Consider the following 14,177-nt stretch of genomic DNA (forward strand, 5'->3'; position numbering starts at 1 on the left):
AAGATGGTGACCCCCTGTGATAAGTTTGAAGTCCTGGATCATTATTGCTGCTGAAACTTTAGGCTGGTGCAATAAGTTCAATATATAAAGTATGGCATTTTTAGCCATATTCATTTTTTAGGGTTTAGTTCTCCTTTAAGAGGATAAGGCTTGAGGCATTTAAAGCTGTCAGGTTCTAAGGGACAGGTGCTAGAGGTGTTTAGTAATAGGGTAGACATTCAAAACTAAAGCTGCCCAATCCTGTACCAATAATATTGTATAAAACAACGTACATTTATTGATATGTGCATAATGACCTGCTGATCCTAACTGTTATCCATGTTTGGGAATTAGATATCTTTGAAACTTTTATCTGATGATTTCCCATGTTGCCACCAGTAGAAGTTAATATTTTTCCTTTTCATGAATTAAATAATTCTTTAGCCTAAATGGTTTTTACTTGATTTAATCCTATAACAAAGCAATCCTTTACTCATAGGTACAATATTTCTTCAAAATTCTGGACAGCTGAATCAAAACACAAAAAACTCAAAACACCGGACTTGGTTTATTTGTTTTATTGTCTCATGTTTAACTTGACTGAAGTTCCAACAAGAGCACAGGACTCCTGGCAATTATTACAGATGTATGAACAATGTGTGCACAGTAGACATTTAAATACATCCTATGGGATACTGCATTGCCATTGACGTTGTTTTAAAATAAAGATTTATTTTTCAACAGGTAACTTTGGTTTTATTTCATACATTTCTTTTTCTTGAAGAAAAATAAAAATTGTACAACTACATAAATATAAAATTCTTCCACCATGAAAATGGTTAAAACATTTGTAAAGACACAGCACCAAACTGTGATGCTTCCAGAAAAAAACAAAACAAAAAAAAAAACAAAAAAAAATATTTATATATATATATAACTCAAAAACCATTAGCCCTATTCCTGACAAAAAGTGACAGTCGGACTCGGGCCTCACACACCTTCATAACGGGCTTAAGCGTTTTAAGGGAAATGTTTCTATAAAAAGCATTAAATAAAAAGCACCGCACAACCCATCACCTCTTGCATTTCAGTGAAACTAAGAAGAGAAAGACAAAAGCAAAAGCTCTTTTACAGATAAAACGAATCAATGCCTTATTTAAAAGGACTTTGTGGAGTGCTATTAAATATCATTGGTTGGCCACCACTTCTGTTAAAATTAAAAAAAACAAAAAAACAGTAGCAACAAAATTACCATGCCAGTTTTATCCCCATTACAGACTATTTACACCTTGGACTACAAACTTGCTCACAAAGCAGAAACAAAACAAAGAACATGGCTTGGCCTAGACCGAAGAATCTGCGCTTAGTCCTACTGTACAAATACACTAAAAATATAAAAAGAAAAGCAGCGATAGTTTGTGGCCAGAAACACTGCTTTTACTACATTTTGATGATGGAATAACAATTTACAGCAATATGGGCATTTCCCAAGGTTCAAGTCATTGAATTGGATCATTTACCATAGAATAAATACTTCTTTCTATTGCTACACCTTGATTTTACATTCTAACCTAGTAGAAGCGGAAAGCTAGTGTAAAGCATATATATTTAGTGTAGGTCCCATACATGACAGTTTGTTCAAGACTAGAAGTTTATTTTGGGGGGAGGGGGAGATTTATGGGGGTTGTGCTCGAGATCAGCTACTTTTTATATCAAATTTGACATCAAAGCGTCCCTGAAAGCGGTCTTTATCGTGGTAATCTATATTTTCACCATAGGCCTTGCACTCTATACGGATTTCTGTATCAAGCGTGAGATTGGTAAACTGCACTGCAATAAGAGGTTGGAGATATTCAGGCTGCAACAGTTTTCCATAGTAAGGATAGTATGTCAGTGGGAATCCTGCAAATCCACCCATTCCGTAATATTTCACCTCCCGGATTTTAGGTATGTCTTCTTCTTTCTGAAATTAAAAAAAATAAAAAAAAGATATATATATATATATATATATATATATATATATATATATATATAATACGTATTCTATATTTATATAATAAAATATGTATAATATATATATATATATAGATAGATAGATAGATAGATAGATAGATAGATAGATAGATAGATAGATAGATAGATAGATAGATAGATAGATAGATATATATATATATATATATATATAGATAGATATATATTTGACTGTGAATTACTAAATAGGGCCAGGGTAAATACAAATTGGTGTTGGATGCCCATTGTATTAGGTTAAGTAGGTCCTAGGGTGAATGTTGGCTTTTGCCTTACCAGAACTGCCTCACAATTTATATAACTGTTTGTTTATCTAATATGGCTATGATTTTAGATCTTCGAATATATTTAAAATTAGAAACTTGGGAATTGAGGTCTCTGCGTCAATTCCCAAGTACCTTTATTCTAATTAGATCTCACTTACTCATGTACTTAACTGACTGCCTAGTGACTAGCACCCATTCATATCCAGATTGGAACATGCACGCCCACCATATGCAAGAGATTGGGATCATAACTCTTATGTATAGGGCCATTGTATCTTGGAACCAGTAAGGGCTCTTACTCATGAGCGTTTTTACCTGCGCTCCCCAGCGTTCCGTTTTTCGGCGTTCAGCCGCAGGGGATCGCAGGAATAGACGCATTTCATTATTTCAAATGGGGCTGTACTCACACAGGCGCGTGTAGGCGCCGAATGCAGGAAAAATGCAGCATGTTGCGTCTCAACCTGCGTTCGGCGCCCACACGCGCCTGTGTGAGTACAGCCCCATTTGAAATAATGAAATGCGTCTATTCCTGCGCTCCCTTGCGGCTGAACGCTGAAAAACGGAACGCAGGGGAGCGCAGGTAAAAACGCTCATGAGTAAGAGCCCTAAAGGAGATGCTTTGCACAAGGACATGCAGCTCCATGAACATACAGAATGTCACTGCCTAATTGTAAAGGCAGCCATTCCTACTGCAGTATGGCTCTAGGCCCTTCATTTGCATAGTTCATATGTCATTAAAATGGTCGGCACTGTATTTTATAATCGCAAAACCTGAATCACACCAGTTTGAGTTGCTTCTCGTATTATAAGTTTGCTTTGTTTTCATACAAGCTAGGAGAAACTGCAGGCCTTGGGAACTTGTTTAGTGTAGCTTGTGTAAAAGCAAGTTTTTTAAAACAAGGAATTGTCTTACCTTGCCCTGGCAGTGGATAGGGATGACGTATGGGTTGTAGTTCATGGTCATTTCAGGTGGAAGACTGTTATTCTGTGGAGGCTACACAATAAAACCAAAGTGTTAATGGCAGAAAAGTGCTGTTTATATCAATCACTGCTGTGCTTTCATATACAGAGACATGATCTATAATTCGCATATATATTCCACATTGTATTTATATTGCTAAGACTGCATTACTTGTTAGCAACAATCGTAAAGCTAAAAATGTTTGTTGCATAAGTAAAGAAACAATATTAAAACCTCTCTCAAATTGACTCCACTGAACACAGTAGTTTTTCCAACTATTTGGCCTCTACATCTGCCTTTTTACTAGGGCTAGATAGATTGAAATAAACATGAAAGTCATCTGTACTAATGGGCTTGTATAGCAGCATGGCATGAAAAAGACAGCAGCACAAAAAGCACCTTCTCAAAGCAGATCTAGAGATTCCCAAATAAATAGGAGAATAGACCACGTAGAACTTGCTCAAATGAGTACAGAAATTATGGACAGGATTTATTTTACTTTTTTTTTTTTTTTATAAAAAAATGCTTTGTCAGGCTGCAGGCAAGACCCACTTTATTCATGTATTTAGCACTTGAAGCAACAGCAGAGTACATTCAGCCCTGCAATAGCAGCTGTTCTAGGTGCACCCATGTCTGAAACTGCTTCCATTTGTATATTATTTGTATAAATTGAAATTCAGGCTTAGCATTTAAAGTTTAATTTGGATCCTAAATCAGGGGCATTAGACGTGTGGTCATCAGCCTGCCAACAATTGGCTTTAAGTTCTAATTGACAGTTGTCAGGTTCCCATTTAAATCTATAACCTCTAAATGAGATCTAATTAATTAATGTAACATTACTAACCACTGGCTTAAATAACACAATTCGGTTAAGCTTCACAATGACACACGGCTTGCCCTCTGCGAATCCATAGGTAGGGTCATTTAGCCCAGAGCAGTTCTGCAACCATTCACGTCTGAAGATACAGGATTTCTTCTTTCCTTCATCATTGTTGAGAGCCCCCCTCTCGTGGTATGGCCCAGGGGTAGCTGAAATAGATTAAGGTAATAGTCAGCAAAGTTGCACAAGTAAAACACATGGATAAAACTTATCTCTATAGGCAGTCATGTGCTTTAACTGACTCATTATACAACAGTCTTAACATTGTAATAACATTATGGGGGTTATTTACTAAACCTCAAATTTATCTGGGTGGGCTTTTTAGGGCAAAAATGCTAATTTTTCATGGGGAGTTTTTTTGTGATCCCATTTATTCTAGTTATTTTATTAAAGTGGTGGTTCGCCTTTAAGTTAACTTTTATTATATTATAGAATGACCAATTCTAAAAAACTTTTCAATTGGTTTTCATTATTTTTTTTTTATAGTTTTGTAATTATATGGCTTTTTTTTCTTGACTCTTTGCAGCTTTCAAATGGGCGTCGCTGACCCCTTTTAAAAAACAAATGCTCTGTAAGGCTAAGCATGTATTGTTAATGCTACTTTTTATCACTCATCTCTCTATTCAGGCCCTTTCCTATTCATATTCCAGTCTTTTATTCAAATCAATGCATGGTTGCTAGGGGAATTTGGATCCTAGCTACTGGATTGCTTAAAATGCAAATTGAAGAGCTGGTGAATAAAAAGCTAAATAACTCAAACTCCTTAAATAATAAAAAATGAAAACCAATTGTAAATGGTCTTAGAATATCACTCTCTCCATCATACTAAAAGTTATCTCAAAGGCGAACAACCCCTTTAATAAATAAGGCAAAATCGGCAATGGGAGTTTGGTCAAGCTTTATTTTAATTATGAGATAAATTTCGATTTTAGTAAATAACCCCCTAAGTCTTATGGAGAATGTTATGTTTAAAATATATTATTGGATTTTAGAAATTCAGAAATGCTCTAGAGGCTTCTATTCTCATGGAATACCCTATAGGCTTAAGCTCAGACACTGCCCTTAGGCTCATAAGTGTTGGGTACATTCCTGATCAACATATATAGAGCCAGGGAAGTAAATTAAGCCTATAGGGTATTCCATGAAAATTACAGTTTCTGGAATAAAAATATTTGTTTCCTTCCCAGGATTCCACCTGCTTAACAAGCTACTTTAGTAATATTTACAGTACAGCATTCTTGTGTATTATATAAATACTTTCAGCTCCTGCCCAGTGTGTATTCTTTTCCACACATTGCCAAACTTGTTTCCCTTTTGACACTTTAACTTTGTTATGTATAATGTTGGACACCCTCCATTCTGCGTAATCTTCTGTTAAAGCAAAAGCTTTTAGAATTCACTGTTTTACATGTGATTTTTGCTTTTTATTTATTTCCTTGCTTACACTTTTCTTGTGTAAACACATAATACTGCAGGGTTGTTAAATAAACACACCAGTGGGTATTCAACACACCGGCTCATTTCTGGATGTGAATGAATAAGGATCACATGACAGAAAGAAAGCTGAAAACCCCAGATGTATTAATATACTTGATTTACCTTTCATTGCTATTTATTTTTCTCATTGCATTTGAGTAATGGAAATTGCAAGCTGGACATAAGCTCCCCTAGCACCCTCTTTAGCCCTTCTTTTATGTTATAAACTCCTTACAAGAAGCATGAAGTGTATAACGATTCTAAGCAACTTTTAAATTGAATTTTTTTAATTTATTTTTTTTAATAGTTTTTGAATAATTTGCCTTCTTCTTCTGACTCTTTCCAGCTTTCAAATGGGGGTCACTGACCCCATCTAAAAATCAAATGATATGCAAGGCTCATTCAGGCCCTCTTTTATTCATATCACAGACTCTTAATCAAATTAGTGCATCGTTGCCAAGGTAATTAGGACCCTAGCAGCCAGATTCATTAAATTGCAAACTGGAGAGCTGCTGAAAATAAGTTAAATAACTCAAAAACCACAAATAATAAAAATTAAAAACGATTGCAAATTGTCTTAGATTAACACTCTCTACATCATACTAAAAGTTAATTAAAAGGAGGACTCACTTGTTAAAGGGTTGTTCATCTTTATATTAAAAATTTCATATGATGTAGACAGTGGTTGATTTACAGCTGGTCTTTGTATTTTTGAAATTCTACTTTTTATGCGGCAGCTCTACAGTTTGGTATTTAGCTGCTATGGTCCCTGATTCTCTAGTAACCAGAAGTTTTTTTAAAACTTGAAAAATATATAGATGAGGGACTAAACAAAGATAAATGAAAAAAAAAACCTCTGGTCTTGACTTAATCTTCTTTGCGGTTTCTAAGGTTAGTTAGCATGGCCACCATAACTATTTACATTCCAGACTAGAAAAGCAAAAATAAAGGCTTATGGTTCAAAAACCACAAACAAGTGTTCAAATGTAGACCAGCTGCAAACTGACCGAGAATAAAATGTATATAATATATACATTCTCTGTGTTAAATAAATATGTAACACAGAGAAATATGACCTACACAAACCATCAACAAACATTCTATGCAAAATAAAAGGACACATGAAGAGGAAACTTACTGCCACATTCTTCGAACATGTCTGATGTTTGCTCCGCATTGCTGTACTTCAAAAGAAACTTATCCATGCTGTCCAAATACTCCTTATAGCTTGTAGGGTCGCTCAGAGAAAATGAGATTTCAGTTTTTAAGGCTCTGGGTACTTGGGTCAGTCCTTAATGAATGTAAAGAACATGTAAAAAGGTTAGTAGGTTTGGGGTCATACAGCTTGTACATTTTACTCTTCAAACCAAACATTTTAAATGATAGGACAGTATAAATTTGCAGTTTCTTGAGACATGTAACTCTGTAACTATGAGTAACTGCACTGGTGCATTTAAGCACCTATGTTAGTAAACAAGTCCCGTAAGTATAAAAAGCTATGTCAACAATGGTCCAATGGCAGATATCTAAGGCCTATACCGATCTGCCTCCCCAAACTCTTCCAGTTCAGCTAGTGTGATATGCAACATGCAAGATTTGTGAGGCCTCACATCTTGCCCCGGACAACTTAAAAGGGCCACTTATACTTTATGTAAAGACTAGCACATAACAAAAAAAATTCAATTCAAAGCCCATGCAAGTATCTCAATTAGATTTGAATTGTAAGCCCCTCCATTGATATCTACTTCTTTGCACGTGACCCACAGAACATGGTGGGTTTGTCTAATAGTGAATAATGCATGGAAGTTATATGAAAATATTCTTGCCATTGACAAGTAAAATCTAGCAGTGTACACTATCTGGGTGCATACAAAAATTTCAGTATGATCCAGAAAGTCAGTGCAGGCAGTAGACACAAGCTTCCTTGTTTGCAGCTAAGGGGCCACAATGCCCTTGGGTTGCCAATGGTATATAACGGAGCTAAGTCAGTTTGTATCAATGCATTACAGTTGCAATATGTATGTATTAGGGATATATTAAGGCTGAATCCTGGCTAAATACCTAGCCAATCCTGGATTCAGTGCATTCCTAGTATGTATACCTGCATGAAAATGTATCCAAAACACTGTTATTGGATTATCTGTGAATATGGGTGTGTCGGTTTTTGAAGGAAGAAAATTAGCAATAGATGGTATTACGGACGGTGCTTAACAAGCCGAATGTACAAGCCAATTCCCAGTAGCATTTTATCCTATTGATTGGCTGCCATTTGCACACTCTACATCTCATTAGTCATTGACATTTTTACTTGAACACAAGCAGACAGGGTCACTGGAGTTAACTGATGGCAATATATATGGAATTCACCTAAACGGAGAATGGTTTGACAAATAAAACTAAAAGCATAAATTATAAGGGTAGCATCATGAGTGGCTATACTATTGCTGCTAAGGGATGTATGTCCATCACTGCCAAACTCTGTCATAGCAAAATGTTTATATTATTGAATGAGAAGCAGTGACAGACATGGAGGGCATTTTGACTGCCATATTCACTTCTGTGAGCACAGGGTTAGTCAAAACATCACGGGGTCCATATAAGAATGCTATGGGGAAAAAAACAGCTCAGGTGATTTTCTCTCAGTTCTTTGCTGAAATGTGCAAGGTTGCATTTTCAGGCGATAAGTCACAAGACAATTGCATATGCTGGCACTTTCATGGGATTCTTTCTCATTTGGGACACTGGAAGACAGCTGACTCTGTATATTAAAGAAGTAAAAATGGCTGTTGGCAAAATTCCCAAAATTGGCCTGGGGGCTGTTGTTCTGATGAAGTAAATCATTGACACTAGCTCTGTGGCACTCAAGTGAAGCTCGGCTAGTGCAGCAACATTCTTTGAGCTCTCCTGCCAGGACAAGACCCCAATAATATGGCTGCTAGTATTTATCACACCTAACCCACACCATGGCAGGCACTAGAGGTGATGTTCTGACCTCCATGTCATTTCTTCAAGAGTTAATCAGTCCAGTCATTGGTAGAATGCTGGGCAGGTTGAGAGATCAACTTTGTACATCCCCTACATGTCACAAGCACCACTTCTGCTGCTGTGTGACATTCTGTACTATTGCTATCCTGTTGCCAATAATTACACTTTTAAATCATTTACAATCACATCTAGAAATTAAAAAGGAAATATGGAACACAGATAATGCCCTAAGAAATAAGTGCAGTGGCAAAAGCCTATAGATTGTATCATTAAAACTTGTCATTATAGATGAGGCCCAAAAATGTGGGAGTGAACCTGTGGTAGTGTGAATAGTAAGACTATCTCCTTTGAGGGCGAAAAAAGGACAATAGGGGGTAACTCACCATGTTATCATGGGTTAAGGGTTAAATGCTTGTCATGGATACTCCTAAAACCACACTGGGCTGGCTGTTACCAGTCTGCATACAATTGTCAATTTGGGTGGGTGGTGAGCAAATACCAAAATGCTAATATGGATATAATTAAATTAAAATAACAAATTTAATTTTTAAACACAGCTAGCTTCCGCCAACACACACAGCATGCTTAATGATATTAACAGTCTCCATTGAAATCATAACTTAAATGACAGATGTGGGCGTAATCCTTTCCTGTACTTCCTCTTCATCATGCTCATGCACCTGCCTATACACCAATTTCCCTTTCTGACTTTTATGTATAAGAAAACAGAAAAGAGAAGGCTTTCTTTTAGATATAGACTCACTACCACCTGGAAAATGTCAATAAACTGCAGGCAAGTGCTGCTTTTGCATATAATTTTCTTATTAACCTATGACTACACAGAAGACCTGCTTTGTCATGTGCCTTAACGAAACCAAAAGGAAACAGTTTGGCCGTATAACAGGGTAGAACATGGTATGTATCATGTATTTACTTAGTTACTGGGGAAGGAGTTCAAACTGGAGAACAATCATGTGAAATTCAACAACATATTCATTTATTTTAATGTTCATTATCCCAAATAAATAATTGGATTCAAACTATTCAAATACCTACTGGTTTTATCATTTGTAATGATGCTTTTTCACAAAATACTATGAATCTGTTAGAACACCAATAAAATTACATGTTCTGCAGATAATCTCTATGCTCTTAATAGCAATGCAAGCTAAAACATGAAATGGAAATCGCAAGACTCTAGCTTTTAACGTGGGATTATTCAGTAATTGGCTTAACAACATGAAGTATGGGTAAACCAATTATTATGATATAAAAAGCTGCTTAAATGGTCATGGGAATGATTGTAACTGTAATCGCCAGACCTCTGTAATTAAAGCGTGCATGGTTAAATGTGCCCAGAATTAAACTAGAATATTGCCTTAACAGTTAATTATTAGCAATGCCAGGAATCCAAGGTCACCCAGTATAGTGGGGGAAGTAGAGGAGATAATTCCTCACACTGTGTTTGTCAGCAGCGGGAACACATGGTGGCGGGGGAAAAAAATTACACACTATGCAAAAAACACCCATACTTCCTTTTTTGGTATCCGAGCCTCAGCTGTGTGTTACGTTCAGATAAGAGGTAAATGCTTAAACCACAGCAACAGAATGGAGTACAATGCTAGAAGGCAGTGAAAGATAGAACCTATCAGAGCCTTCTATTTAAAGCTTTCAGAATTGTGCAGACTAGATAGCAGAGATGTGCACTCAGCAGAGATAGTACTGGGTTTATTGTAAATGAACTAATAAAGACATTAAAGTGAACAAATATGAGCTTTCACAGTCTGTACTGTAACTGATTTGTCAATTCAGTTCACACCCACGAGGCTGGAATTTTCCACTAGGTTGTAACAAGTGTTAAAGATACAGCAGACAAGTACGGTACTTTATTATCGTTATGTAGAACTTGCATGGGTTAGTAACTTCACCTTTGGGCTACTGAACAGGCCACGCCAAAAAAACAAACAAAAACTAAGCAAGGGTGCGATATTGTACCATTGCAGTCATTCATAGCAACCTAGAAAATCACAATTCATTTTTAAACTTTCAGCCAACACAACTAAATGGGGAGTTGAGACTTGCAGTTCAACAACTGCTGGAGCTTCAAAGACTGGACATCCTTTACTTGCATATTGCCCCCCCCTCCCCTGTAAATTGGGGCCCCAGCTTACATTATAACTCGGGCCACAACTCATAACAAACAGCAGTACCTGGAGGTGCAACACGATCTTGATACTTTGGTTCATAGTCACTGATGGTTAACAGGAGTACTTGAATGGTCCCAATAAATATACCAGCAAGGCACCCATAGAAGATGAGATAGAACAGCAAAATTTTAACTGAAAAAAAAAACCACAATATATACACATCACAGTCAGAAATATACACTTTAACTTTAGTGCCATAAAGATATATACATAATGCATGTATTGCCATAATCATCTAGAACAGGAATGAGTGTTGCTAGGATTAAAATCCTGAACTGCATAGAGAAATGTCATTATCCAGCAGCAAGGTATTTACCATAATCCCTATTTTAGCTGTTTTTTTGGCACTAGTCACTGGACATGAGCCTAACGATTATGTGTGAGAGGGGAACAAGGCATGCTGATAGTTAATGTTGGTATCTAGGCAGCGTTAGGAAAGTGTCTGTGACGTCAGGGAGATTTGGAAATTTTTTCCACAGCTCCACCATAGGAGAAGAAAGGCAGCGCTGCTCTTAAGCAAACATGTGCCTCACTTATCCCTAGGCTGTACAGCAAATTCCAGCCCATCGTGGAACAGGTTGTCTGGCTACCCAGGCGCTATTTGTTAATCATGCCGAGATCTATAGTTTTATCTGAGCACTTGTGAGAGGCAGGTAAGCCACCAGACCTCCGTTTTGCTGCACTACTGTGACAATGCTACATTTTTTAAAGGGTTGCAGCCAGGCAACATAACTAGGGTCCTGTGGTTAAGAAGTAATGTGTTAGACAGGACCCTATGGCTGTAAGTGGGTTTAGTGTCAGGCAGAATTTTTTTTATATATTTTATTTATATTATATATATATAAAAGACATGTAGAAAACATATAGCAAATGAAAGTTACTGCATATAATTGAATAAAGGAGACAGCAGTATGTTCTGAGACAAATCGTAATTAGTGTTTCTATAACAACACATACATTATACATAGAGAGTGAATCGGAGACTGTGGCAGACTGTGGATCACATGATCTGTAGTGTGTCCTTTTGAGGCCTAACTCAAGTTACAAATGGTTGCTAGGATACGACCTTCCCAGGATCTGCTCAGTCCGGACTTTCCCTTCCCTCCTGCCATGCACTTACAGTATGTCCTATAGATTATTAAGCAAGTATGGAGTAATGTGTATTTCCATAGCTAGCTCATGTATGTGAATTCCCTCACAGATCAGTAAACGCACAGCCCATGTCAGGAAGAAGTCACCTTGCCTAACCTTGAGCAGTGATGCAGTTTTAACTCCTTTATCTCCCCATACCTTCATCCTGAACCCCAATTTTACATCTCCTTGGCTAGTCTGGGCTTGTAACAGATTCACATTTTGTCCCCAATGAACCTAGAACAGTGCCATCAACAGGACCTCCATAGGCAAGTGTCTAGGGTTAGCCCTTTAGAACAAAACAGTGATGGAAGTATGTTCTGTTACTTAGAGAAATTGTGTAGTTCATTAGGTCATGAAACCTGACCTTAATGTATTTATTTTATGTTTATATCAGCCTTCACATGTACGGCCTGAACATGAAGTTAGCTCCGTCACCTGATCCCTTCAGCATTGAGAGGAGAATGTGTGCCCTTGCTATGTATGTGCTGCCATAGAGATGCATTCCTCACCATGTTATTACAGTTTACAAGTGATGGCACTGCCACACGGATCACTACAAGGGCTACTAAAAGTTCTCCAAAACTGTGTTTTTTAATAAAGTTATAAGTGAGCCCTGTACCAGTGACAGAGAGAAATCACCCCATCCCTCCCTTCCCCCCATGTACTAGAAGTCTTGTGCGTATTTTTCCATTGCCAGAGAACAACTGCATTGGGCCACCCCCTCTCCCCTATTAGTGGTGTACAGGGTGACGATGACACAGACACAGGGCTTTCCCCTCCCTCTCCCCTCAGCTCTTATAGATTGGCTACATCAGTGTCCTTCAAAATGACCTTTTTCCCAGAGAAAAGAGCAAATTACGCAGAACGAGGAAAATGATGTAACCGGAGCCAGGTTTTAGAAAAGGATACAAAAGTACCTACTTATAGTAACAGTGTCACCCGAGACAGGCATTCATTAGCGCCATTTCACTCAAGTTGCCGTTCTGCCAATCTCTAACTAGGGGCTTGCCAACCTGCACCCACTCCAGTGACTAATGACTACAACTCCCATCATCCCCTGGTAGCCAAACAGAATTACAGTTTCACGTAGAGAGCATGACTGTTAGTGACAGCCCAAACGGCATCTCACTGACAGGGACCACGTCCATTTAACCTTGTCCATCACTTCCAACTACGCTCCCTGCCTGGGAAGCAGCCATATCCTCAGCAACATCATATTAACATAGGTACCTAGCCACATCCCACCTGTAACATAGCAAAACTAGCAACTAAGCACACACTAAATACAAACCAACTCCGCCCTTCTATCATACCCCTCTATCCATACCCACATGCCCCTCTATCATTCATGCCCCTCTATCCACACCCTCATGCCCCGCTATCATGTCCCTCTATCCATACCCACATGCCCCTCTATCATGTCCCTTTTCCATACCCACATGCCCCTCTATCATGTCCCTCTATCCACACCCACACGTTCCTGTTCAGCCACAAGCACAGCACCAGCCTCCATCATCAGCCCAGCGAGCAGCGGGTACATGTCAGATACTCACACCAGCTGCCACCTGTTCTGCCTAGAAATTCCTTCTTATCGGGATTCCAAATAAATTTCCTCCAGCCGCCATCATTTTCTTTAGCTTTGTCCCTGGCCATGTTTGTCCTTCTTCCGTTAAAGGTTCTGTGTTCTTTTGCGGAGATGTCACGGGGCGCAGAAGGGAAGCGTGACTGTGTTTCGCAGCTTTTTTTTCCTACAGATTTCCTGTTAGCTAACAATGGGGCAGGCGGGCCAGTGTCCTGCTGGTTACTATAAGGGAATACAGGGAAGCCGATCGGCAGCGGGTTCGGATGTTCTTAATGAACCAGCGCTCCCGGTGAGATCGCGGCAGAAACTTAAACCGGCGAGGTCCAACCTATAGGCTACCTCTGTATTTATCTACCTCCTTTCCTGACTTGGCCCCTCCCCAGGCGGGTGCAGCCAATGACAGGTTAAGAACATGTAACTAGGGGAAAGGAGGGAGGAGCGAGCTGTGCAGGAAAGCGCTAGTTTCAAGGACAAGCTGGTTCCGCACTGAATTGTACTTCGCATCCATGAATCGCCCCGCCCCTCAGGCAAGGTACAGTACTATAGTGTAGCCTTCAGCTAATGTGGGGCCAAGGTACAGCTCCATCGACAACAGGGCGCATCCATATCTGCTTTATGTGAGGGCACCTTGGCCTCTTCTCAATCTGTATTCTTCCAAACGCAGCTAGTTAAAAAAGAA

The 14,177-nt window shown here is 38.5% G+C and overlaps 2 protein-coding genes across 3 annotated transcripts in view; one reads left to right on the forward strand and one right to left on the reverse strand.

Moving 5' to 3' along the window:
• The window catches only part of nme7.L (NME/NM23 family member 7 L homeolog), a 63,223-nt gene extending 61,919 nt beyond the window's left edge, over window positions 1–1,304 (forward strand). For both annotated transcript variants that reach the window (XM_018246677.2, XM_018246678.2), the window contains exon 12: window positions 479–1,304. In XM_018246677.2, coding sequence (XP_018102166.1) covers window positions 479–511 — 33 coding nt within the window. In that variant the 3' untranslated portion in view covers window positions 512–1,304. The remainder of the gene's footprint in view (window positions 1–478) is intronic.
• Window positions 543–13,834, reverse strand: atp1b1.L (ATPase Na+/K+ transporting subunit beta 1 L homeolog). Its single transcript, XM_018246679.2, has 6 exons — window positions 13,470–13,834; window positions 10,786–10,914; window positions 6,729–6,881; window positions 4,079–4,263; window positions 3,187–3,267; window positions 543–1,942 (listed from the first exon to the last, which is right to left on the reverse strand). Exons 1-6 carry the CDS (start codon window positions 13,567–13,569, stop codon window positions 1,676–1,678), a joined length of 915 nt encoding a protein of 304 aa, XP_018102168.1. The 5' UTR covers window positions 13,570–13,834; the 3' UTR covers window positions 543–1,675.
• Between the last annotated feature and the right edge of the window lie 343 nt (window positions 13,835–14,177).

This window comes from Xenopus laevis, chromosome 2L (genome assembly GCF_017654675.1).
Source record: "Xenopus laevis strain J_2021 chromosome 2L, Xenopus_laevis_v10.1, whole genome shotgun sequence".
Classification (NCBI taxonomy): Eukaryota; Metazoa; Chordata; class Amphibia; order Anura; family Pipidae; genus Xenopus; species Xenopus laevis.